The 27,745-nt window shown below is 47.9% G+C and overlaps 1 protein-coding gene across 2 annotated transcripts in view; it reads left to right on the forward strand.

Annotated features, from left to right (window-relative positions):
• The window catches only part of SPOCK1 (SPARC (osteonectin), cwcv and kazal like domains proteoglycan 1), a 518,175-nt gene that overhangs the window by 368,078 nt on the left and 122,352 nt on the right, over window positions 1–27,745 (forward strand). For both annotated transcript variants that reach the window (XM_046000679.1, XM_046000680.1), the window contains one exon: window positions 12,772–12,898. In XM_046000679.1, the coding sequence (XP_045856635.1) occupies window positions 12,772–12,898 (127 nt within the window). The remainder of the gene's footprint in view (window positions 1–12,771; window positions 12,899–27,745) is intronic.

The following is a 27,745-nucleotide window of genomic DNA, read 5'->3' on the forward strand; positions in this document are numbered from 1 at the left end:
TGGTATTTACTAGTATTTCTAGTGGTGTAAGAGCACATGAGCACAGTGTGGCTCATGCAGGTTGGGACTTGCTTAGCAGAGATGGGAGGGCAGGGGGTGCAGGGCAAGGTGGCCCCGAAGCCCATCTACTCTCCAAGGGCCACTCTGCCCTCGAGACACTTGCCTACACAAAATCTCCATTTCCTTATGAAGTGCTGACTTGCACCCTAGCCTGGGGCATCGTGATAAGGAAGCAGTAGGCATAGTGCTGGCACATAGTAGGTGCTCAACAAAAGTGAGTCTCCCATCGAGTCTCTAGTTCCTCAGTGAACATCTAGGTGGAGGAATAATCCTTGCAGACCTTGTAGTCACTCAGGCCTGTGTGAGGTCACACATGCAAAGGCCCTATTATTTGTAACGTTCTGAATGGTATCAGTTGTCATGATTGGTGAGTTCCCTACTGGCAGAGCGCCCTTGCTCCTCGTTAGCTCATTCTCCTTACTTGCACCACCCACACTCCCTCTGGGGTATAGGCTCAGGTCTGGGTACATGTTCGGGACGTATTGAACGAATGAATGAGTCACTTAAATCTAGAAAGAAGCTGGAGGTGCATGGTCAGGCTGGTGTCTTTAATTAGAAGCTCTGAGAGGTCAGTGAGTGAGTGAGTACACACGTGCCTCTTGTGTAGGCAAGAGGTCACGTTAGGGCTGTTCATAGGAGAGCAGGGCGTATCCCGTTTCCCCTTGTAGAAACTACCATCCTCTTGACTGTCCAGGAAAATGCTCAGATGGTGCCCATGAATTCCCATAGGGAAGCCAGAGGCAGTGTGTGTGTGAAAGTGGTCTTCTTATTATGGGGGAGGGGCAAATGTACTCTAAACTCCATACTCCCCCACGCCACCTGGTGGCGTGCTCCCGTGGCGCCCTGCCTCATTGCCCACCTTTGCTCTCAGCTGAAGGTCCCATGTCCCCTGGGCCATAGGCTTGGCCTTGGAAGGGATGAGGGGTCATCTGTCTTACAGACCCCTCAAGTCTCTCAGAGCTGGAGGTCTGTTCTTCAGAGGTGCTGCAGAAGGGCCTTTGACTCTGCCTGCAGGAAGGAGGGGACACATGCTGGGCAACCGGTCTGGCAGCTGCCATGAGTGGGGCCTACCTAGTTTGGTGCTTCTCTCCCACAGCTCCCCTGGGACCAACTGGCCTCAATTGATCCTCCTCCTTCATCCAGGAGGCTTGCACGCTCCAGAAGCTCTTCTCTGTGAAGTCTGATTTCCTCTCTCTCTTGACCGGTGGGATTGGCCCTTCCTGCCCTCCAGAGTAAGAAGGGCTGCTTGTTGCCCACGATGCCTGCGCAGCCAGGAGGAAGCCCAGCAAGGCAGCAGGCATTGTTCTTTTGGGTCCTTCTCTGACCTGGAAAGAGGCCTGGTGTACAGAGGCTGGTTGATGAGCTCCCTACTGCCGGTAGAGCCTTGGACCTCCAGCATGAGCCCACAGTGCCCCTGCCAACCGACTGGAACACAACGGGGTGACATTTGATTTCCTGCTAATCTACCCACTCTCCAACTTCACCAGTTCTCCCTGTGCCATTTTATCATCTGGTGTTATGGGCCCAAGTTGGATCATTGCTGTTCATGACTCTGTTGATGACTGTAGACCTTTGGTGGCATGTCCAAACACTTGGCATCAGATTGATAGCTGGTACATATGTGCAGAGGAGAGGGTTGGGGTAATGGAGTGATGGTCCCGGCAGGGTCCTGTTGATAGGAGTGTGAATTAGTACATTTCTGGTGGGCGTTTTAGCCTCATTGACCCCGTGATTCCACTTTGGAAAATCTATCTCATAGAACTTGAGAGAGAGGCACATTAAGATTTGTGTACAAAAGTGTTCAGTACACTTGACTACAATATCATAGAAATGGAGACAACCTCCTCACTGTCCAGTCATAGAAGAATGTTTATGCCAGTCGTCGTGTGCTTTCTGGAGAATCCCCTTCCTCTAGGGTACCTCTGCCTGAACTCTTGTGGTATTGGGCACCTCCTTCCCCAGCCCTCTGAGACAGACACCTTGTCTCACTGTGTGAGGTGTCTTCCTTACAGTGACTTGAATGGTTTTCCTGTTAGTAACGTCTGTGTGTTGGTCCAGGTTCTGCTGTGGAATAGCCTTGGGACCCATGGATTTATTGTTCCCTGCGCCAGCGCATTCTGGAGCATCCCATCTGTCCGTGGGAAGGGCTGGGAACGTGACTGAGGATAACTCAGTGTGACTGGTTGTGAAGAGCTACAGGGCACATCCAAGGGACTTGGAACACGGGACAGCTGTGCTCGGAAGAAGGGGACGCGGTGGCTGAGGTAGCCTCAGGAAAAGGTGGCATGTGAGTGACTACTTGCGCAAGGGCGGGGGGGGGGGCATGGTGGCAGCAGAAGATAAGTGTTTGAGAAGACCCAGGCCACACATCCAGAACATTCCCCACCAGTGAAGGCCGCAGAGCCTTGGCAAGTTTCCAGCTTCTTTCCTATGACACTGTGAAGAAAGCTTCCAGATCAGGGGCAAAGTGATGGTGCTGATGGGGCTCTTTCTGCCTCCCGCAGTGCTTTTGGGGCACGGCCAGCTGTGGACAGCTTGTAGGTGATGGTGCGCAGCTCCTCCAGTTCCAGGTGCCGGTCAGCTTCCTGTCTCTGGGCCTGTCCTCCAAACCACAGTGTCCCCGACGTCACACTATCTCCCCACTTCTGCTTCATTTCACTTGCTTGTTCTTCCCAAGGTCGATCATACCGGCCACCTCAGGACATGGTGTTTTGCTGCTGGTGACTAGGAAACAAGAGTAGGCGTCCTTTCTCTCATACACACACCCACAGTCATGAGTTGTCCCCCCAGGAATGCCAGCTTGTGTTCTCTAAGATGAGAGCAGAACCAATGGTGGTCTTGCGTGTGCTCGCCTGCACCCTGGTCTGCACCCCTGAGCTTACAGACAGTAAGCCGGAAGCCCTGTTAGCAGAGCCTTTCGTTGTTAGGGCCCCTCCTGCAAATAGTCAAGATCATGAATGCTCAAGGAGGGAAGCCAGATGAAATTCTCGGCCTTGGGCTTGCTTGCTTATCATTTGATTTTTTTCCCAATTAGGGTGTCCATTGCTAACGATTTCCGCTAAGATCTCAGGGCTGGAAAGGGACCTGTCTTTACTGGGCCAGCACACAAAGAAGAGCAGTAAAACCAGACAGGAACGCCAAAGGTCAGTGGGTAATAGTCACAATTTCTTTGCTGCCCCCTTTTAGGAAGAAAAAGATTTTTAAAACTGAGTACTCTGCTCTCCACCGTCCTGCAGGAGTAAAAGAAAGCTCAGCTGCTCTCTTGTATTTCCCTAGTAGCTTGCCAGGACACTGCTGGCTTGGCATTTTCCTTCAATCAGCAGAATCTTAGTTGGGCCCTGTGTGGGTACGTGTGTTGTCCACGCATGCGGACGGTGGACGCGTGTAAGTCCCTGTGGCCACGTTCCTACACAGAGCTGAACTCTGTCTCTGCCTCTCGGAGCCCCTTGGCGCCTCTGGCCCAGCTCTGTCACTCTATTAATGGGAGAGGACTGCAGACGGGAGTCTCCGACCCCTCAGTGGAATTTACATAATCACATCAGCCTGCTAATCTTCCTGATCTGATCCGGAAACACCGAGAGCCGGATCTCGGCTAAAAGTAGGTTTGATGAGGATCCTGGACATAGATATTCGCTTTCAAGTACAAGGAAATGTTGATTTCAAGTAATGTCTAGAAATGTGAGATAGAGGAGAGATCTGTGTCATCCGGCAGGTTCCTTGTCTTCCTGCCTTTTGTGCGCTTTCAGCCACACACATGGCTTCTGATACTCGGAAACCAGGAACGGCGAGTGGGGTGGGGGGGGCGTTCTGAAGTGGCCAGCACATTGCTTCTGCGTAGGCATGTTCTTGGGTAAGGTAGCAGTCTGTGAGAACCTTCGACGTCTCAAAAGTTAAGGTAACACCTACCTTACATCAGTGTCGATGTTCAGAGTGATTAAATGTGATCCTTACCCTTTCATAAGAGGGGTGATGTGTGGTAGGTGTTAGAGAAGTCTGTCAGTTACAGTGCTAGCATCATCTTTGAATTCTTTGCCCAGTTTCTGGCACGAAGCAGGTACTTACTGTTTATTGAAAAAGTACAGATCGTGTTTAGAATCCTAGCCGCGTTTAGGAGGTTTATACCTTCAGTTTTGATAGCTTTCCTTGAACAAATGCTCAACCTAATTTGGAAATTTAGTTTGGATACAGTGATCTGACCCCTGAGGCTCCCCTGAAACCTTTGAGACCTGGTCACCTTTATCTAGGTGAACTGAGTCCCTTTTTTCCCCAGCAGAGAGAGAGACAGACAGACAGAAGAGCACAAGTAGGGGGCTCCGGCAGGCAGAGGAGGACACAGGCTCCCCGCTGAGCAGGGCGCCAAATGTGGGACTTGATCCCAGGACCCTAGGATCATGACCTGAGCTAAAGGTAGATGTTTAACCAACTGAGCCCCCCAGGCACCCTTAAACCACCCCAGCTTCTTTAAACATGCCTGGAGGCATGGGGGTCTGGCAGTCAGGTGTGGGTTTGGCAACCTGTAGTTCTTTAAAAAATTGTGAAAATCATTCCTTTTTTTTCTTCTTCAAAGAGTTGGAACAAATGAGACCAGCAGCACAGTGTTGTCAGAGAGTCAGGCAATAGCCATGTAGAGTCACCAGGCAAAGGTTCCCTTTCTCAGACCCTCAGGCCTCCCTTGCCTTCTTTATGACCTTGAGTTTATTTACATGGTCACGTTGTGCTTTTGGAAACTCTCATCTGGCTCTTGACCCTGCTCATCTAGGAGGAGTAGAGGCATCCCCACCTGCCTCGACTAGGACACCCCTCAGGTGACAGGTGGGTCACGGACCCTCAGGGTAACCTTCACCCACACCTTAGAAAGATGTTCTTGCTTTTGGAATTGCTTGTGTACCAGGCACATAATGTTTTGGTGGCCCTGATTCTACTCTAAAACTATAAAATCACACTTTTCCCGTGGGATTGAAAGCACTTTACAAGCCTGTCGATGATGCTCTGGAAGCACGCCTGTGAACTGATGGCTCTCTCCTTACTTCTGGGGCTTGCGCGTCTCTTCTGAGGTGTTTGCGCCATGACTTGGAATATGTCTCGAGCTTCAGCGACCTTACTTGGGTCAACTCCAATGGCAGGAAGCCACATAGAGGTGCTGGCTTTCCTGGGATGCACAGGCCAGCTTGAATCAGTGAACCAGGGGGCAATTGGGACCCATCCTGGGAGCGTGGTCCTTCCCATCTCCACAGGTCTGTTCTGGTCCTGAAGTCTCCCCAGCTCACTCCCCAACACAGCTTCCCATGTTCCACCATGCCTCTTCTCCCTCTTGGGGATGTTGGGAGGAGTAAATGAGACACATTACCCTGTAAAGGGCTTAAGACAATGCCTGGAACTAGAGAGCTTAAAACATGTTTGTTCCTCTTGGTGGTGGTAATAATAATAGCATCAGGATAAGAGTAAGTCCTCCCTAAATGCCTAGCTCCTCTTACTGTGTGTTTGTCCTTTTAAATTTCAAACATCTGTACACAGCACGTCTTTGTACCACGTGGGTGCCCAGTAGCACTCAGGACACCCCTAGGCACACCGTAGCGACTCCGGGCATACTGAGAGCTCTTCCTCTTTTCCTCGAATGGACACCTGTTCATTAGGAAGACGGGTCGCTCTTGGGACAGGCTCTTCCATCTGTAATCTTCTTCCTTTGGAAGAGGATGGAGACTGTTGAGCCCACAGATACGACGATGGAGAGTGTCTGACATGAGAGCTTGTTTCTGTCATCAAAGCAGCTTTTGTAAATGACACAGGCCATTATGCTCTCCCTGTGTAATTTTATGACTTTGTATAATGACTTGAATAACCCTAACAACAGAGGAATTATAGCACCATTTTACATGACAGATTATTTCAGTGGTTAACATGTTTTTCATTTCAATTAACATTCATTATTTTGTCCCTGGTTCAAAATAGCCACCACGTTAGCTCTCTGAGTATCTTCCATCCTTGTTTTAGAAGCAATTAGTTCGGATTTTGCCAACAAATTCAGTGTTGTTTTTGGATGGGCAGTTTGATGCTAACAAGGGAGTACGAGGCTTGTGATGCTGGCTGCCAGCAGCCAAACAGTGGGATTGCTGGAAAGGGGCCCTTCTTGGGTGGGTCCTTCATGGCTCTGAGCTCACAGTTCTCCTTTAGAAAGCTGATGAGAGAAACAGAGAAGAAAAGGTCCTGGGATGGTGACCGGCTCTTCCATAAGTCTCAGTCTCTCCGTTCTGTAAAATGGGGTAAAGACAGTAACCACTGTCAAAGGGTCGTGGAGTAGGAGGAGTCAGGGAGATGTGTTCGGGGCCCTTAGACAGGCAGGTGGCTGTCCCACAAAGCCACTGAAGGCTTGCTAGCTACTGTCACTTACTCTCTGGACTTGCTTTACTCTTTGACCCACAGTTCACACAGAGTAGAGCAATTTTACCTTATGTTATGCATGCCTGGTAGAATACCAGAAAAGTTAACAAGGCTACATAGGCCCCTAGCAGCCCCCACCCCCAGTATATCCTTAAATTTTTTTTGGACACACAAAAAGTTTTTGAACATTGTTGAATTTCATCATGTGGGTGGATGTCAGGAAATGTAACCTGCCCATCTCTCACCAAAATATTCTTCCATAAGCGTCTATCCTGTACCTGTTTTGCCTTAGGCCTTGGCTCTGGTCCTCCTTTGGCCATGGCCAAGAGAAATGCTGGACCGTGACTAATGTCATCATTGACTTCATTGGTGTCAACTGTGGGGAACTGGCAGGAGAGACTTGCCTTGATGGGTGAGGGTTGGGATATCTGAGTGAGGAGTGGCAGGGCCTCATGGGAAGCAGGAACGAGACATTCCTGGTGTGTGGACTTGAAGGGTAAGGTTGACATTTCTGGGAACTAGGACTGGAATGTGTTGGAAAGAGTGGTCACAGTCTGGTCAGTCTTGGTTGTCGCTGCTGCCCTCTTGGAAGAGTGAGTTGCTCTTGTAAATTACACACATAGGATATGTTTCTTTACATACTATGCTGAGGAGAAATCCTCTGAGTGGTGTTCCGAAGAACCGTTTCAGAACAGAGTAATCTTGAAATTGAGACTGTCGACATGCAATTCTGTGCTGTGCTGTTCCCTTGCCAGAAGATCCAAAGGTCCCATCATTCGAGTATGACCCAGTTGTGTATGCTGGTAATTTCCATTGTTTGAATTTTCACTTCAGGGTATATTTCTTTATAATTGATACTAAACTTAATATTTCCTGTGAGTGCTGTGAAGAATGTAGAAAACCTTACTATTTCAGCAGTTCTTGAGGATTCCTGAGAATTCTGATTTCTTATTCCTAAATCCTAAAAATTGATATCTGCTGGGAATTTGGAACCACTACATCTGAGATCCTTATCCAGCTTGGGAGGCAGTCTGACCTCTGGACTAGGAGGAACCTTCAGCCCTGAGGAGCAGAGCAAGAGTTCCCTCCACCCACTTCTCAGTTGTCTTTAGAAAAAAAAAATTTTTAAGAGAATGCTGTCTATATCTTTTTAAAAAAATTTATTTTATTTTTTTCAGTGTTCCAAGATTTTTTGTTTATGCACCACACCCAGTGCTCCATGCAATCCATGCCCTCCTTAATACCCACCACCAGGCCCTCCCAAACCCCCACCCTCTCCCCTCCAAAACCCTCAGTTTCTCAGAGTCCACAGTCTCTCATGGTTCATTTCCCCCTCTGATTTCCCCCAACTCACTCCTCCTCTCCTTCACCCAATGTCCTCCATGTTATTCCTTATGCTTTGCTAATCTTTTTTTTTTTTTTTAAATCAAGTTTGACTTAGGATTTCTAAGTCTGTTAAATTCTTGGTGCTTAAAACCACATGATAGATTTGTCTTCTTGTTAGTGCTGATAATTTCCAGGAATAAAAGGGGGAAGTTCTAGAGGTTCGGATTAATAAATTCACCTTTTTCACTGAACAGACTCACGTGTTGAGGGTTGACCATGTTTCCAAGCCCCAGGAGCATGAAAATGGTAAGACCCAGTAACTACCTTTGAGGCGCGCACAGTGCACTGAGGACGGTAGACTCAAAAAGAACTGCTTTACGCTGAGTGGATGTCACAGCTACGTTGGAACCAGGGGTAATAATGGAGCATTACTGAAACAAATGATGTCACCATCACTTCTCCTTGAGGTCAGGCTCAAGAGGTTCAGGAGAGACATCATGAAAGGCAGTTGACTTGAAGCTGGAACGACGGTCAGACATCTTCCAGGCAGGCAGAAAGTGTGCAGTCATGTAGACTTGGTGTTGGCATGGCTCATACGAGAAACATGGAGGAGGCTCATAGGGCCGGCTGGAGTTGGGTCAGTAGGACTGAGGGGTGGGAGAAAGTGGTGAGGGCAGAAAGGGGAGGCATCCAGGATGGGTTCTAAGGCTTTTAGCCTGAGTCTATCCCCATGTCCTATCAGAGTAATCATAGTCACTTAACTTTTGGTCAGGTCAAAGCAAGCTTCTCACTGGGAAACCAGTTGGCAGCCTGACCGGAAGTGATGGCAGGACCCTGGGAGTGGGGCATAGTCCTGTGGCCAGACTGCCTGTGGAGGGGTCCCAGGAGACTTCCTGGGGGGAGGGGTGTATTGAACTGGAGCTTGTAGAATTTTGCCATGGGAGGCAGAGAGAGATGGAGGGGGCAAGTGTGGGTAGGAATGAAGATGTGTCAGATAGAAGGAAAACCACATGGTGGTACAGGTGCACAGAGATAGCTGATGGGCTCTGGGGAGCCACAGAGGGTGGCTGGAGCAAAAACACTTGGTGGTGGTGGTCCATGTGCGTGCGTGCGTGTGTGTGTGTGTGCGTGCACGCGCGCGTTGGAGGTGAGTGGAAAGCAGACACCCTGTAAAGGTAGACTCAGTCAATGTAATACCAAAACTAGGAGTTCGGCCTATGCCCCAGGAAGGCAGGAGAAAAGGAGGGAGGTTTTAATCTTGGGAGTCATGTCATCAGATCTATACTTAAGAATCATCACTCTGCTTTGGAAACATAAATGCTGAGAATTTTGGTAAACTTAAAAAAAAAGATTAAGAATAAACATTTAAGCATAAGAGGTAAAGAAATGGCTGTGACCTGCCAATTGTCTGTGTGCTCTCCTTGCTGGGGTGCTTGTGGGCTAGGGTTTTCTTTGCGGGGTTTGTCAGTAGGGTGGCAGGTATGGTTGCTCCTAACACCAGGCAGGTCAGGGTGGAATTAGGGCTTCGTGGCCAGCTGAAAGCCTGGCAGGACCTGATTCCCAATTAAATTGCTCGTGTCACACCAGGTGATGAATGCCTGTGACGTTGGGTATAGCATTTCCATCAAGACACCTTCATAGGATTTCATTCTTTGACTTAAGAAATGAAATACCTTATAGTCCGAACACTTAGGCCCTTGCCTTGACTGGGTTGGTTAAGTTTTAGGGTTTGGACTGGATTGTAGGGATTGAAATATGCACACAGTAGCCAGGGAAGTTCTGCCTCCTTGAGGTCACACAAACTTGTCCATAACTTTATATAATTTGTACCCGGATGGAGACTGCAGTTTGGGCGCCGTGCCCAATAGAGTCCTAGTAAGGTAAGGGGCATCTGAGTTCTCTCTGATAAGACAGATTGGCTTGTTTCACTGGAAACATGAACATTTTAGATTGGGTTGGCCTTCTTTCCTCTAGTTCCCCAGGCACCCTCCAAGAGAAAGGTCAGACATGGCGGCTCCAAGACCACCCAACGCTGGGTATGCTCACCTTGCTCCTTTGTAGGTGTGGAGCCAAAGGCAGTGTTTCAGAGGAGACTGACTTATAAAATTGAGCCCTGATGATGAAAATACAGATTCCAAAATAGGAATTAAAATGGTCCCCAAGCCGTGTCACCATTTCCAGGATAACTCCATTCTGACAAATGCATGTGAGGTAGCTTTGCTGTATTTCTGTGTGACGCTGGCCAAGTCACTTCCCGTCTGTGTCTCATTCCTCATTTATAAAAATAGAGTTGTTGGACTAGATTTGTTTTAAGGCATTTTCTTGTTCTGACTGTCTGTGATTTTATGATGAACTTCTGAGCGACCGCTGTGGTGGTCAGTCCATAGAGACCCACCTACTCACCCCACAGCGGTCTAGGGAACCTCCATGGTGCACCCGGCCCACTAGCAAGCACCATCCAGCCTCATCTCTTTGTGTCCCTGTGATGAACTCAGTTTAATAGTGAAGTTCAGGTCCAGGAGTAGGGATGGCCATGTCATTAAGCGGTGTTAATAGGTGATCCGTTTCTTCCTCAAAGCCATTGGCTTGGTGTTCACTTCTCCCTCCTCTCCCTTTGGTTCAGCTCCTCCTTTCCTCTGGGACATCCTTGTACATGGTTATGTCTGCACAAAGCTGCCCACTCTTTGGGCTTGATAACCTCTTTCTGGGAACTCATAAGAATTGCTTCAGCACTGGCCATGCACACTGGGGACTGACCCAGGAGAGGGGTCGCCAGATGCCAGAGGTGCTCCCTGTATTTTGGATTCATTATCAATGTCAGACAGTCTGCCGTGTGAATGATGATGAATGTGCGGCGTTCTGCTGAGGGAATCCCGCACTCTCAGATTCACCCCATGCCAACAGCCTGCTCTGCCGCTGCCTGGAGTCCCATCACCCATGCTCCCATCTTCTTTAGTCTGGAACAGACTTGAAGGAGTCAAGTATGTTTGGCAAAGGATCCTAGGAGACCTCATGTCCAGGTGATTTAAGAATGCAGATGTTTTTATTCCAAACAGACCAGGATAAGGTGAGCAGCTCATACGGAAGCAGGGAGGCATTGGAGAGAGGGCCACCCCCGACAGACACATAGGTGCCCCCGAGGAAGTCTCAAGTTAGTAATCCAGGTGAGGCTGACAAGGGCTACAGAAGAGAGATCCATCCTTGGTCCCTGTGCAGCTGCATCAATATCATGATAATCATAGGCCCGGCCACCAGTTGTCTTCATGACTTTGGTCAAGGCTCTTACCCATCTTGGGCTTCACTTCTCACCATTCGTAGACTGAGCAAGCTGGACTAGGGAGGTGATCTCATGGCATCCTTGTGGGACCTCCTTTTTCAGTTCCTTGGCCCGACAGGCCCAGCCCTCTGACCTTGTCAGCCTGGGATCCCCCTCAGGGCCCCAAAGGTTGTGGTGTGGATTCATGGTCAACCTCAAAGGTAGTTTCCCGAACAGACCTTCCTCCTTGGACTGCCTCCTCCAGAGTGTCTAGGGAAGGTTGGAGGTAGGGTAAGGGCTGGGGGGCATACTCTTCCTAGATTGCTTTTCTTTCATTTGGAAGAGGGTGGGTTACCTCAGACTCCAAATCCGAATCCATATGGAGCTGTAGAAAAGCTTTCCTTCTGTGGCCCCATGAATTCTTCCAGAGACTTAAATGCCATGCCAAGTCCCGGGCCTTGAAATGAGGTCACCTTTCTCTGGCAGTGGTAGTTCCATCCTCTATACCCCCATCTGTTATTGGGGCAAACACCAATTATGTTAAATGAACTGATTCATGTACTCAGTATAATGCCTAGATAACTCATATTTCTGTGGCCTTCTGGCGTCTAGGCATTATACTGAGTACATGTATCAGCTCATTTAATCCTCATGCCACCAGCTTGAAGTAGATTCTGCTTCCCCCCAATTTTACAGATAAGGAAACTGAGGCTCACTTACAATTCCAGGGTGACATATCCTGCCAAGATCACACAGTGAGTAAGTGGCAGAGCTGAGCATTGTACGTGACGCTTTGTGACTCCAGAGCCCACAGGTTAACCACCAGGCAGCACTGCCAAGGGAGAAACACTGGCAGGGCACCACAATCACATGGTGGATGGACTGTCCAGAGACGCTCCTCCTCCCTCTGGACCTTACCCCACAGCCGTGAGAGTCACTCCCTGCACTTCGTGGGGTAAGCAGCAGGGCGACAAGAGGAAGGGCGTAGTCGCTGCAGGCCTTGATTTCAGTGGCTCACGATTCGGGTGGGGTGCCTTCTGTGGACATAAGCCATTCTAATAGCACCATTTGTCATTATGACACAGGTTAGGTTGGGGGAAACTGGAGCTGGAATGGAAGAGTAGAATTCTGATTATTTTAGCAGTTGAAAGTGACATCACATCAGAGCCTCTATAGAATGGCAAATTGGAAGCTGGACCGAAATTGCTTCCAAATGTATCCAGGGATCGTTTGCTACAGCTGTGATAAAGTCGTTTGGCTGTTTGGGGAGATGCGCTTCTGTCTAAACCGCTGTCTGGGTTGTGTGCATGTCAGCCTGCTGGGAAGGCTGCCCGTCAGCCCTGGAGGAGGGAGAGCTCCGCAGTGCTGCGCCTGGGTGCCTGGACATGCCGCACCCTGGACCGGGGTGGAGGGGGTGGCTCTGGGGTGCTAGGGAGGCCGCTCCCTTGGTGTTTCTTTGAGTGCGCTGTGAATGTCTTTCTGTGTCACCGCGTCATGTTTTCCGTTTTTTCTCATGGTCGTGTTGTTGTCCTTGGTCCATCTGATGGGTGGATCCGGGGCTTTTGGAGTAGATCCTCTTGTCCCTGTCAGCACCTAGGCACAAACGGGAACACTCGCGAAGCCCTCCAGAATGCACCTGGCTGTTTGACCAGCCCTGTTGTTGATGGAGGGTTTTTCTCCAGCCAACTTGCAGGTGAGACCCGCGGGGACCAGAACTTCAGTGAACTCATTTCCTCTCATCTCCTTCTTAGGCAAAAGAAGGGGAGCGTGGCTCACAAACACTGGGTCGGACCCTCGAATCTGGTGAAGTGCAAGCCGTGCCCCGCAGCACAGTCAGCCATGGTCTGCGGCTCCGACGGCCACACCTACACTTCCAAGGTCAGTCATCCCCTTTCTTTTTTCTTGTCATCAAGAGTACCCCGTGGCTGCATATTCTCCTTAATCTCTGCGCCAGCATGAGGGCCCATGGCTCTTGGTGGGCTTTGGGCCTCACCCTCAAGAGCCTGCTGCACGGGGAGGCTCTCTAGTCAAAGAGACAAATGTTACCTCCCATGGAACTGCAGTGATCCAGGGCTGTGGGGAAAGGAGGGTTCTGAGGGTGGCACGTGATCCTGAAGTCAATCCCGGCAGGCTTCCTGGAGAAGGTGAGGTAGGCCCAAAGGTTTAAGTCCTATAGCTGAGCCAATGGGTGTCTCTGGAGTTTGCTGTAAGACGTGGCCACCCGTCTCCCACAGCTCAAGCTGCAGTGCTTCTCTCTCTCCTCCTGTTGTCTCTGTGAGGCTCACTTGTGCATAGATTCTGTGGTGAAGACAGCGGTCATCAGCAGTGCCCTGGCCGCCTGTGGCCACACTACCATGTGGTTCTTGGGGTGGGTCCCATCTTGGTCCTTCCCCTTCTGCACACACAGGTGACAGCGTCTGTTCCTGTGAGCCCTCACCGTCCTAACTTTTACACCATGGAGATCCCACAGGGCTGCGGGGGAGGGCGGCTTACTGCTTGCTGTCCTCAGAGGCTTCTTTGGGTTATTTCAAGGCTGTGCCATGCTTTCCTGCTGATTCTCTGTTACACAGATAATATATTTTTGCTCACTGAAAGCAGAATTGTATCCTCTCAGATTTTCGCATTTTCCTAACTAAAAGGGATATGTTTAACAAAACAGGAAGCCAGAAGGTATGTCTAGCTTGTACTCAGGCCCGTGTAATCTGCTTTTAGGACCTCAATATTGTAATCACTCTTTGACTGTTCGTTTCTTCTTTCAACACATAGCCCCTGAACCCACATTCTTTTTTTGTTTGTTTGTTTATTTGTTTATTTACAGCATAACAGTGTTCATTGTTTTGGCATCACACCCAGTGCTCCATGCAGTACGTGCCCTCCCTATTACCCACCACCTGGTTCCCCAACCTCCCACCCCCCCCGCCCCTTCAAAACCCTCTGGTTGTTTTTCAGACTCCATAGTCTCTCATGGTTCATCTCCCCTTCCAGTTTCCCTCAACTCCCTCTCCTCTCCATCTCCCCATGTCCTCCATGTTCTTTGTTATGCTCCACAAATAAGTGAGACCATATGATACTTGATTCTCTCTGCTTGACTTATTTCGCTCAGCATAATCTCTTCCAGTCCCGTCCATGTTGCTACAAAAGTTGGGTATTCATCCTTTCTGATGGAGGCACAATACTCCATTGTGTATATGGACCACATCTTCCTTATCCATTCATCCGTTGAAGGGCATCTTGGTTCTTTCCACAGTTTGGCGACCGTAGCCATTGCTGCAATAAACATTGGGGTACAGATGGCCCTTCTTTTCACTACATCTGTATCTTTGGGGTAAATACCCAGCAGTGCAATTGCAGGGTCATAGGGAAGCTCTATTCTTAATTTCTTCAGGATTCTCCACACTGTTTTCCAAAGTGGCTGCACTAACTTGCATTCCCACCAACAGTGTAAGAGGGTTCCCCTTTCTCCACATCCTCTCCAACACACGTTGTTTCCTGTCTTGCTAATTTTGGCCATTCTAACTGGTGTCAGGTGGTATCTCAATGTGGTTTTAATTTGAATCTCCCTGATGGCTAGTGATGATGAACATTTTTTCATGTGTCTGATAGCCATTTGTATGTCTTCTTTGGAGAAGTGTCTGTTCATATCTTCTGCCCATTTTTTGATATGATTATCTGTTTTGTGTGTGTTGAGTTTGAGAAGTTCTTTATAGATCCTGGATATCAACCTTTTGTCTGTACTGTCATTTGCAAATATCTTCTCCCATTCCGTGGGTTGCCTTTTTGTTTTGTTGACTGTTTCCTTTGCTGTGCAGAAGCTTTTGATCTTGATGAAGTCCCAAAAGTTCATTTTCGCTTTTGTTTCCTTGGCCTTTGGAGACGTACCTTGAAAGAAGTTGCTGTGGCTGATATCGAAGAGGTTACTGCCTATGTTCTCCTCTAGGATTCTGATAGATTCCTGTCTCACGTTGAGGTCTTTTATCCATTTCGAGTTTATCTTTGTGTACGGTGTAAGAGAATGGTCGAGTTTCATTCTTCTACATATCGCTGTCCAGTTTTCCCAGCACCATTTATTGAAGAGACTGTCTTTTTTCCATTGAATATTTTTTCCTGTTTTGTCGAAGATTATTTGACCATAGAGTTGAGGGTCCGTATCTGGGCTGTCTACTCTGTTCCACTGGTCTATGTGTCTGTTTTTATGCCAGTACCACGCTGTCTTGGTGATCACAGCTTTGTAGTAAAGCTTGAAATCGGGTAACGTGATGCCGCCAGTTTTGTTTTTGTTTTTCAACATTTCCTTAGCAATTCGGGGTCTCTTCTGGCTCCATACAAATTTTAGGATTATTTGCTCCAGCTCTTTGAAAAATATCGGTGGAATTTTGATCGGAATGGCATTAAAAGTATAGATTGCTCTAGGCAGTATAGACATTTTAACAATGTTTATTCTTCCAATCCAAGAGCATGGAACAGTTTTCCATCTTTTTGTGTCTTCTTCAATTTCTTTCATGAGTTGAACCCACATATTATGTGCCAAACTCTGTTCCAGTACTGCGGAAACTTAGAGTGGAAATTTAAAAAGTTCACTCATCTTCATAGCCAGAGTCAGAAATCCCTGCTTCTCCAGCTCAGACCTGCTCTGGGAATTAGAGCTTCTCTGCCCAGGGTCACAGTCAGTAAATCCTGTTGAAAGAGCCCAGGTCGGCTCAGTATATCCACCCTTGCCCCTTCCCCTCCTGTCCCTTCCCCTGATGAAATCTGTTTGAGATATTTATAGTAGCAGGGCTTGCACTGGTACCCTGCATACGTCTGGAACTGTGGGTTTGGGGGAGGGCCTCATGGCTTTGTTCTATCCCTTATTCCACAAAGGCAGATGAAGCCAGCATAGCTTTCCACCTAAAGCCCAGCTTCTAGGGATGTGAACAGTCACCTGGAGATTCTGCTGAAATGCCCCTTGTGATATAGCCGGTCTTGTGTGGGGACTGAGTTTCTGCATTTCTCACAAGTTCCCAGGTGGTGTCCATGCTACCAGTGGTTGGACCACACTAGGCAGTGAGGACTTTGGTTTTTAGAGACCCCTCCTGATAGATCTCATTACCTCCCATCTGCCCTTCCCCTGCCTCCAAAGGCCATTTCTGCATGATGGAAGAGGTGGGGAGTTCTGTAATACAGGTCTGTTTGTGTGTCTCCCCCTCTTAAAATGCTTGGGTATCTTTCCTCTTCCTGCTGAAACTAAGCCCAGACCTGTTCTCGTTACTAACAGAGCCTTCCAGAGTCAGCTGCCTTCCTACCCCGTTGTTACTCTTACAGAAATCTCCTTCCTTCTCTGGTTCAGCATGTAGTTTGTGAACGCTTCTAGCTGTTCTAGGCCCTGTGCAGAACGTGGAGAATGGGGCAGGCACTGTTCCAGCCCACTTGTTGGTTGCAGTCTGGTTGGATAGACAGAAATAAGTAAGTAACCAGATAGATCTGTGCTTTGAAATTTGGCAAGTGTTACAATGGGGCTGAGAGAGAGAGGGAGCGAGAGGATGCTTTGTAGGGGATGGTGAAGGAAAGCCTTTCTCAGGAGGTGTCCTTTAATTAAGAGTGAAGGGTAGAATGATCTAGACAGAGAATAGCCTGGGCCAAGGCTCTAAGGCAGAATGGTGTGTGTGAAGAAGGAAGAGAACGCCTGTCTGGCTGTCACATTGGGGGGCCGGGGGAGAGGGAAGGCGAGAGAACAGTCTAAGAGGAGATCTGTAGCCGAGGCTGGAAGGTGATCGTGCTATCCGGCAGTGCCTGGCTTGGGGGACACTTGGTACTGTAGTGGCCGCCTTCTCTGTGTCTGCCTCAAGAATGTGAGGCCACAGAGACAGAAACGGTACCTGTCCCCACCTCCACCAGGCACAGGACGCTGTGTGTGGTGGGTGCTCAGTGAGTATCATGGAGGAGAGGGGAGCCTCCAAGGACTCAGGCTGAGACGGAATGGCGACAATCCGGTCTGTGTAACCCGTCTGGGCTCGGGAGTGAATGGATTGCCGAGAGCTTAATGGTGGAGAAGAATAAGCTGTCCCCTCCCCTGGGCCAAGTTGCTTCACTAAACAGCCAGCCCGGGGCTCCAGCAGAGTGTCACAGGCTCCTTGCAGTGCTTCTCTCCTTCTGAAGATCCGGTTTCCACTGTTCCAGATTATTCCCTCCAGCTCTGGAGCAAATGGTCTGATCCTTGAGCCTGAGATTGGAGGCAGGCCCTGAAATGTCAGTGGGTGACCGGGGCTGTTGGGACAAGTGGCGTGTTGCACATCAAAACCAGCCAAAACCTGCCCGCTCGCCTCTGTCTCTCATTCGCGAAAGGAGCTTCAAGTGCTGCCCCCACCCCCGTGACCTCTGAGCTACAAGGAGCAGTAGTAACCTGTCAGCCGTGGCTGGACGTGCTGTCAGTTGCTCAGGGAATGTCTCTGGAAATGCTCGCTGGTCACGGCCCCCTGCAGTCTGGGCCGGAGAGTTGGCTTTTTGGTAGAGAAGGTTACCTCCTCACCGGTACTGATAAATAGCTTGTCTGCGAGGCAGGATCGGGGTTTGGAAGATTCCTCAGAAGAAGCGTAACTTCCAGATACTTCTAGGCCCTCAAAGCCTTCATTGGCCTCAGCCCGCTGGGGCACTGGTGTCCTTGAATTCCAGCACCAGCTGAAAGAGAGTCCTCAGTTTCCCAGACCTGCTCAGCTGTCTTCTCTGAAAGCAAATGAAGAGACCTAAAGCATTCTTACTAGGAGCTGTAGTTTCATTCTCCCCATTCTCCGTATAGGGTATACTGAGGCCCGCAAAGCCATGGACAGCAGCAGAGTTTGAAACCCAAGGTTTCCTGCCTCCATGTCTGTAATCAGCTGCCTCTGTCTGAAGTTAAAACAAAGGGAAGGAGTCGGGGAGGGGTAGCATCACCGCAGTGGAAAATGGTGTGGGAATTGGTCTTTGGCATTAGACCAATAGTTTTCTACCTTATTTGAACTTCTGTAGCATTGGCATTTTCCTGTCCTGAAGAAACGAATCGAATAGTAGTCCGTCAACAGCCGCATGTTGACTGCTTTAAGATCTCTGACCCTGATGATGGTTCCAAACTCCAGTGGCATTCAGCAAGGCTTCCTTCCAAGGGGATGTTCCAGTCTGGCCTGGTTTACTACTCAAAGTATTTAAATCATTGCCCCCAATGTATGGCCACCTTTTAACGGGAGATTTAAGAGGACATTTTAGTCTTATAGACAAAGATGTTGGAGGACCATGAGTACATGGTCATTTAATAAGAGTGATTGTGCATTAATGAACTCCATCCCCTAGAATTATGGCCTTTTCTGAGGTCATTGGGGTCAGGAAACAAAGGACAGATGAGATCATGAAACATGTTTAACAGAAGGGATTTGATATCTTACGTCAAATTCACAGAAATTAATGTTGGCAAAATATATTGCTGCTTTGGTCCCCATCATCATCAGGGAAACCCACACCCCCTTGTAAATGATCACAGTACTCCACGGGGAGTGTTTGCTCTCTCCTGCATGGATCTGAAGACTATGGGACACACTGTCAGGAGCACGAGGAAGAAGGAGCCCACACATCAGCTCTGCTATGGCTGCTGGGTGTCTGTCTTCAGGTGATGTCGTGTGAGCTTTCCTTCTGCTCCTACACCCATACCGGTCAGACAGGCGTAGATCTTAGGAGCAACCCCCATCTGTGGCAAAGCTTCCCGTGTCCCAGCATCTGGGACACCACTCAGAGATTGATGCCACCCTCCGGGATCAAAGATAAAATGAACAAGAATGCACAAAGCCTAGATGAAGGGATATGAGATGTTTCTGGCAATAAATGTTTATTCAGACTCTGTACCTCTAAAAGAGAAGGAACAGAAAACCTCTACGGAGGACAGACACATTGAAGGCCAGCCCTGCAGCTCATCTGAGCATCTGATACAGACCTTGTCCCTTGACATGGGTTCGAGACCATATCACCCTAGTCATTTCACGGCCCTTGATGTCACGTTCTCCCTGCCAGGAAAACTGAAGTAGTCTGGAAACTCAGTCACCATTTATTTTCTTTCATGCTGTGTGTCAAGCATTGTCCTACTTGCTGTGTTATGGCAAAGGACAAAGCAGACAAAGTTTTCATGGAATGTGAAGGTAGGCGAATGGGAAAGCAGTCTCCTTGTGTTAGCAGAGATGGTCAGCTGAGGGATATCCTGGGTGCGGCAGGCCACGGAGTGGGGCCACCTCAACTAGTTTGAAGGTGTGAATGAGTCTTCATAGTGGAAGTGATGGTCCCACTGAGAGCTTAAGGCTGGAAGGAGTCAGCCAGAATAAGAGTGGTGTCGGGAACAGCTCATCCATCGGACGGGAGTGGGGGTGGAAGGGAGAGATGAAGGACAGCATGGTCATTATGACTGATCACAAGTGGACCAGGAACAGGGGCTTAGCTACAGAAATGAGGCTAGAAAGTAATCAGCAGCCATTTCTTCAGGGCCTTGAAGGCCATGTGAGGAGGCTGGAGTTTTCCCTGTCGTCCCTGGGGATCCTGTTGAAGGTTTCTGGTTTCAGATTCGCTTACGCTGTCTGAAGGGTGGGAATGCTTAGGGCCAGGACTGGAAGCAGGGTGGCAGTGAGGGGCCTGCTGGTGGGTGTGAGGCCTGGATGTGTGTCGTCATTGCAGAAATGGGCAGAAAACCATCTACAGAGACATTCTAGTCCTAGACTCTCTAGCCCCAGCTTGTCTTGGGGATGGTGTGGATTTCGAATGCAGAAAGTCATTTCAGCTCTCAACTCTGCAAAAGGTCTTCTTTGCCATCCTAGTCCTGGTGGGACTTGCAAATCCTCCTGCCAACACCTTCGGGGCCTCAGCCTGGGCCCGCTGGGAACCCCTCACCTGTGAACCCCTGTGCTTCCTTTCCTGCCATCCACATAGGAGGATTGAAGCTTATTGGGGTCTGGCTGCCAGCTGTTCATCCTGTCTGTGTGCAGAGGGGCTGCAGAGGCACGGCCGACCCAGTCCAGCAGCCTGGGCTTCAAGCGGACAAGCTTAGCTTTCTTCCCTCCGGACAGAAGAGCTGTTTTGGAAACTGGGGTGGCCCTGGGGTCCCTGGCAGCTTGGAAGGGAGAAGGGTCTGGATGCTCCACATCCAGTTTGTGGAGGAAAAACCTCTTCTGGCAGGACTTCATTGAGTCCCCTCTCCGTCTGGACTCACTTGGCCAAAGCTCAGATGTCAGGGCTAGGACTGCTCGCTTCCCAGTGAGAAGCCACCAGTGCTTGGCCTGGCCTCGAGGAGAGGCCTCCCCAAATGGAGCTGGGAGCCCCTGAGTGCCAGTTCTGTCCTCCCACCTCAGCCTGGCTGTTGGTCATTGGAAAAGATGCAGACAGACACCCTTCTGTTGTCTCCAGCCCCCCACCCCAGAACGTTTACTTCCTTAATCACTGTTAAACAATTAGCAAATGGCTCATTTATGTCTAGCCGCAGAAGAGAGAGACAGAGTTAAGAACTGCTGTGGAGGAAAATGTTTCTCCTCTGTTCTGAGTGTGCACGCACGAGGGAGGGGGAGAGGGGGAGCTTGCTTTACAGGCTTGCCATTTCTTTCAACATATTGTCGCTGCAGATTATATTATTTTCAGAGTCATCTTAATAGTTTCCAACAATTGCTACCAAGTAAAGGTCATGTTTGAAGTTCTTGGCAAATGGAGTCTCTGTTGGCCGGCATTTCCCATGCACAGGCTGTTTGGAGGGTTAGAGCATTCCAGAATGTGCACTGTAAGACTCTGCATGAGCGTTGAGCTCAGTGCCTCTTCCCAATCTCCGCAGGGCTCCTGGGGCCCTGTGACCAGGACAGGCATGGGATCTTTTTAGGTATAGCAACTCTGCTTTGCAACAGAGTGGAAAGAGTGAGTATTTCAGGGGTGTTTTTGGATAGCCCTGCCTCCATAGAACCTGCTGGGTGAGGACTGTCTTTCCTTGACAGTGGCTCGTTGGTGAGGGCCTTGGTTCTGGCTGAGCAGAAAGTCAGAGGATGGGCAACAAAAGATGGTGGGCTTGTGTTTACCTGTTCTGTGCCTTGAGGAACTGGAACACAGTTCCAGTAGTATTGGCCCAAGGAAAAGAAGACGATAGCAATTAGAGGTGCCCAATTGGTGGCCCTGTGGAGGGATAAGAATGGTTAAAAATCCCAGCCCCATCTCCATGTGATGTCAGGTAGCAGCAGGGGGAGAATGCAGTGGTGTGTCCATGGACCATGTGGATGCCAGCAGTCTGCGGAGGGGTTCCCATGGTACGTTTTCTGTTGTTTTGATTTTCTGTTGCTCAGAGAAAGCCAACAAAAGAGATTTTATGACTTTGGACAAAGAGTCCATAGGTCTAACCAACTCTCAGCAATTGTTTTTACATGTTAAACAGTTTGAGATTCTGAGACACATCTCCTAAGGCAGGTGCCCCCAACTTTGCCTTTTCCACTCAGGCCTCATTCATTCTCACCCTCCTTTCCTTGGTCGGGAGCAGTCAAGTATCATTTAGAATGAGAGCTGGAATTCAGGGTACAAAACCCCTCAACTCTCGGTTTTGGTAGAATTCTTGCTCTAGTTTTGTTATCTTCCCCTCTTCTCCTTCACAGGATTTTGGAAGGAGCAAGTACGAATAACATGTAATCTAATGATTGTGTCTAATTAGGAGATAGGGTCTGACCGCTGCAACAAAACCCCCATGAAACAGGCTTAACAGGATGAAGTCTTTATTTCTCTCGGGCGCAAACCTTCCAAAGCTGAGCAGCCCGGGGCTGGTCACTGACCAGGATCCTTTCAGCTTGTTGCTCTTTCTCAGCAAATGGAATTGTTGAGCGTCTGCATCTGGGTCCAAGGTGGCTGTTGTGCCCCACCCAGAAAGGAGGAGGAAAGAATGGGGGCACAATTCAGAAGTCACCAGTGTGCTGTCAGACGCAACTTCATCGCAAGGCTCCATGAGGGTGCAAAGAGGTCTGGGAAATGTAGTTTTTATTCCAAGCAGCTCTATGCCTAGCTAAAATTTGAGCGTTAAATAATCAAAAGAAGGATAGAGTGGATAGGGGTTACCGATCAGTCTCTATCCTGGTAATATTTTGAATAATCCTAATCATGACAAGAGCAACAACAAAACAATAGCACTTAATTACTAAATAGGTATCAAGTACCATGACCTTGTACTAAGAGCCGTAGTATTGTACTTCTTCTGTTACTTCATCCAGTTTCCACAACAGACCTATGAGGTCGTACTTTTATTATTCCCAAATTAAAGATCCGATCTTGAAGCTGGAAAACTTTTCCAAGGGTGGCATAGCTCTTAAGCAGCAGGCAGATCCTTGAACATGGGTCTAACTCTTGAGGCAGTCTTTACTTCAATGAGTGGGAAGCCATCTGAAAAGTAATGTAAAGTAGCAGCTGTATCATCAGGACCCTTTTGATTTCGAGTGACAGAAACATAACTCACACTCTGCCTAATCCCCAGATGAAAATTTGCTGCCATATAAGGCTGGAAGCATACTGGGATAGGCAGACCTCAGAGAAAGAAGAGGAAATTCGGTGTTGACAACATTGCATTTCCTTCTGTCTCTCTTTGTCTATCTCTGCTTGGCTTCATTCCTCAAAGAGGCTTTCTCCCCTTGGCAGAATATAGGGGAATTTTGACAGCCCCGGATTCATTTCCTCTCCGCCTAGAAACTCAAAAGGCATTTGCCAGTGTCTCTGCTTCAACCCCAGGGAAGGATTCCACCTTGACTCTTTCCGAGTCCTATGTCCATCCTTTAATCAAATACCAGGTCACGTGACTTTCTTCCTCTGTCCCGTTCACTAGATCAAGGGTAGTATTTTTTTTCCAGAGGAGAGGGAGGGCAAGATTATTTCCTGAGTCGAGGGAAATTTAAAAAGCAGTGTACTACATAATCACCTCCTAAAATGTCAAATAGAACCTCATTAAAGACTTTGGCTAAATGACATTAGCTTGAGCCCATAAGAATATATTAAGGCATTCTAGGTTTCTATGAATGACAGGCGTAGATGGGTGTCTAAGCCAAGTCCATACCAGACATGTTAGTTAGCCAGTTAAAGAGAAAGTTCATGCAAAATAGAGTCGATTCAGCATGATTTTAACTCCGGATTCTTTTCAACCATTTGGCCCAATGTTGTAATCCTTCCTTCTGATCCTGTGGCACATCTGTCCTCAGTTATATTAAGCATTTATTTCTTCTTGGAACATGCCAAGATAACACGGGCTTTTTGGCTCCGGAGGATAAACTTTCAGGCAAAATGGTTCTTGTGACATTTTCAGGAAGCACAGATGTTCAAACACCGTCCGTGGTGCAAATGCATCCACAGAATTTACACAGACTACTTCCACGTGCAGATTAATTCTGAAGTGACAGCAGAAGGAAGCAATTCAGCTAATTATTTTACTACTTATTTCTATGTTCTATATGCAAACATGCATTTAACCAAGATGGGAAGAATAGGTATTCATTTCTGCTTCTCAAATGCCCTGAATAGGATGCCATGTAATTAGTTAACGCTTTTGTTAAAAACACATTAGGAAGAATAACCTTCTTGTTGTCGGTTCTCTTGAATGCACAATTAAACCATTTGATAAAGCAATTACCTGAACACAATTATGTTCATCCTCACCCCATCAGGAGATGAAATTAAGGATTAGGTAAAATTGCAAAGCTCATGAGATCTCTGCCAACCCTTCCCTTAGAAGACAGGAAGGTCCCTGGCCAGTGTGAATCTGCACAGTGCTATAAATCTAATTAAATCATTACAAAACAACTTTAATTAACCTCACAATCATACTGCTTTTCTTCTTCCTTAAAAGAAACAAACAAAATATTCCCTGTTGGTGTGCTGTCAGTCGGGCTTCTACACCACATGTTCCAAGAGAACAGTGGAGCCCCAGATAGAGGTAAGACTCCTAGAAACTGCTCTCATTGTCTGAGTCTCAGGCTAGTACCATCTCAGGCTAGCTGGTATGTCACGTGAGGGAGTGAGATAGGTTAGAGTTTAGCATGAAGCGATGCCATAGCTGCATGTCAAGGGAAATGCTTTAATGATGCTCTTGCTTTCACCAAAGCAAGTTGTTGGGTTTCTGAACCAAATGGAGCAGTTCTGCGCGTTCACGTACGATTGTATGGAACAGAAATGTCTCATCCTCTGGTCAAGGATCTTTCTTGAGATGCTGGCTTTTGTCCAGTACTGTGTGCAGAACACCAGACTTCAACATCATGGAAGACCCTGTGTCCAAAAGAGCAACTTTCCCAAGTTCTTATCCAAAGGTACTGAGGACTGCTTTGAGACCCACCTCTCTGCAAAAGCTGGCTGTATCCAGATGAGAGACTAGGGGCAACGGGAACCTGGAGACCTGGACCAGATCGGTCAGATGGAGCACATGATAAGGGTTTATTTGCTTTCTCCTCTTCTAGTAGAGAGATCAAAAGATACTACTGTGCATCAGCATGGATGGGATGCCCCAGAGTTGGTACCGAGCCAGGTCTCCTACATCTGTCATGTTATGATCCGTATTTCCTGCTGGCAGCTCTCTAGACCAGCCGCCTAACCCCTCTGGTGAGGACACCAATATCCCACCCAATTCCCTGGCACCTAACAAGCAAGACAGAGGTGGAATAGAGAGGATGCCTCCTTTGTTTTTATTTGCTAGTTTGGTTGCTTGGTTTGTGTTGTGTTGTGTTGTGTTTTTGTTTTTTTTTTCTTTTTTGCCTTTTAATGTACATGAGAAGATAGAAAGGATTGAGCCCCCTCCTATCCACATCTACCCCTGCTGGGAAGGGAATAACCATATTCCTGAGAGCTCAGCTGTGAGGCTCAGCCTAAACATCTCCTCAGTGAAGCTTCTGTGAGCCCTTCATGCTACGTCCAGCCATTTCTTTCTTCTGAGCTCCAGCAGCACTGGGTCTACACTCCTGCGGGCATATTTGTTATACTGTCTTGGCATCATTCATAGTTAAGTGTATGTCTAGCCCTTTGATGAGCTGGAAAGCCTGAAAACTCTGACACAGAGCCCCTCAATAGAATATCCTTTTAAAAAGCTGAATTTTTAAGATGTAAGGGAGACCCCTAGGATTTCCTCAGTGGATCCTGACCACTGCCTTGGGACCCCTGGGACGCTGGATGGTAGCTGGTCGCATCAAGAGTTTTTAGGGGTTACGGCTTACCTGCAGACTGGAAACAATGCCATAAGTTCTTACAAGGCGGAAAATTGGAGGTGAGAGATCCAAAAGCTTCCGTGGTTTTACCCCGAATTGAAGGGTGGGCTTGATTTAAAAAGAAAAAAATAATCTACCTATTGGTAAATTCAAATAGCAAGAACACGTGTCAATTTCAGCCCGGATTCTGGTTTGAGAAAGAAAAGATCTCCTGCAAAACTTTGAAAGAAAGAACCTGCATTCGCTCCTATAGGCCAGGCTGGCACACCAAACATTTCATGACGAATCTAAGACACAAACATACATCAGTCCGAGTCCTGTGGTGTACTGGGTAGATAGTGACCTGAGGATGGGGTTGCAATTTACATACCTGGTATGGGATCGAAAACCCGGAGGTAGTTAATTGACTTAAAGCAGTCTTGTATGGGAATGCACTGAGGTTCCTGCAGGAGTAAATGGTCTCTGGAGGGCTGGGCCATCAGCTCCAGCTTCACAGGAGTCCCTCAAAACCCTGCCAGACAGGACTCATTAGTTCTTTAAATCTAGAGTGAAGTAAACCACCAGGAACAAGGGGTCCCTCAGACAGTAAACTGTAGAATTCGACTCTCAGGAACTTGAGAGGTGGATTTGCATGTAAAATTAATGCACATGTTCAGAATGTTTAAATAAAAATAGGACAGTTTAGGGGTGCCTGGGTGGCTCAGTGGGTTAAGCCTCTGCTTTCAGCTCAGGTCATGATCTCAAGGTCCTGGGATCGAGCCCCACATCGGGCTCTCTGCTCAGCAGGGAGCCTGCTTCCCCTCTCTCTCTGTCTGCCTCTCTGCCTACTTGTGATCTCTCTCTCCCCCTGTCAAATAATCAAATAAAATTTAAAAAAAAATAGGACAGTTTAAAACTTACGCACTGAATTGTCCGCTACCAGAAAATGTCCACTCCGAAAGGGAGGAACGGAATGATTAAAAGTACATTTTAATGAAGGAAACACATGAAAACACCTTTACCATGGGAAAGAAACCAAGGCTTCGGCTCCTTATTCTAAATTTTGTGATTAAAAACAAGCAATTGGGCAGATACTTTTTCTGTAGAAATCATATTTCAGAGTAACCCTAAAGCTTTGCTCAATAGGGGAAAATTCTTTACAGAAGACGTGCAGATAATAAATACAGAAGGAATTACAGAACTAGAAAATCACCATTTTTCAGCCTCCAGTGGCACAGCTGATGTGGGCGATGATCAGGTGTGGGTGACACCATTAAACAACAGGTTGATAGTGAACTTCAGGCTATTAACTCTTGAACCTTCAGAGGGATCACAGAATCCCTGAAACTGGCAACTGGCATTGTTTGTCTTGTGGCGTCCTGTGGTTGGATGGGGGGACTCCCAGGTGTGTGGAGTATTTTTGCCAAAAGAAGTTAAACTTACGTCTAGTCAAGTCTCCAGGGCTACCTTCTGTTTACAAGATGTGCTAGGTGAAGGAATGAGTTCAAGTAGGCCCCGCAGAGTCAGACAGACGAATTCAGAACCTGAGGTGTGTGGGGAGCCAGAAAATGGATTCCCTTAGTGCCTGAAAAAAAGGAGGAGTGGGACCCACAGCTGCCAAATGTTTCGTCTACACTGGTTGAACCCAAAGAGAAACAAGCCAGCAAAATAGTAAAGGGGAAGGGTGTTTGGGGGACTCTTAGGAAAACTGATTAGGAAGGGGGAATGGGATAGGATAGTAGCATTGCTGTTGAGTGAGAAAACCCAAAGTTTGTTTGTTTGTTTTTTAAGATTTTATTTATCTATCAGAGAGAGAGAGAGAGAGAGAGAGAGTACACAAGCAGGCAGAGTGGCAGGGAGAGGCAGAGAGAGAAGCAGGCTCCCTGCTGAGCAAGGAGCCGATGGAGGACTCCATCCCAGGACCCTGGGATCATGACCTGAGCGAAGGCAGAGGCTTTAAGCCACTGAGCCACCCAGGCGCCCCCAAAACCCACAGTTTTAAAAGAGATACACTGTGAGGAACCTAGAGGGTTTGCCATAAGATAATTTAGCGAGGAAGGGAGGAAGAAAAGAAGAGATGAGATCAAGGCAGTGTTGCCAAGTCTTAAAAACTGTTCAGCTGAGATTATGGAGACCCATTGTGCTAATTTCCCTACTTTGGCCTATGTTGAAAATTTTTGTAAGTTAAAAAAAATGCAGTCTTTGAGGGGAGAAACTATCTCCTGTTAATCTTATCACCAATGCTGAACACATAAAATGAATATTAGCAAGAGGAAGGAAGCTATGGGTGCAGAACAGTGTTAGGAAAAACCGAAGTGATAAATTTGCAAAACTATAAAAATACATACCTCCCTAGACTTAAATACAAACCTTAAAACTATAAAACTTCTAGTTTTTTTCTAGGAAACAATAGAAGAATCTTTATGGCCTTGGATTAGGAAAATATTTCTTACGTACAACACCAGAAGAATGTTGCCTAAAATATAAAAAGGATAAATATTTTTCATTTCTGCCTTCAAAAGACACCGTTAAGGGAGTGAAAAAAATGCAACCACAGCCTAATACTAAACAC

This window comes from Meles meles, chromosome 3, assembly GCF_922984935.1.
Source record: "Meles meles chromosome 3, mMelMel3.1 paternal haplotype, whole genome shotgun sequence".
Classification (NCBI taxonomy): domain Eukaryota; kingdom Metazoa; phylum Chordata; class Mammalia; order Carnivora; family Mustelidae; genus Meles; species Meles meles.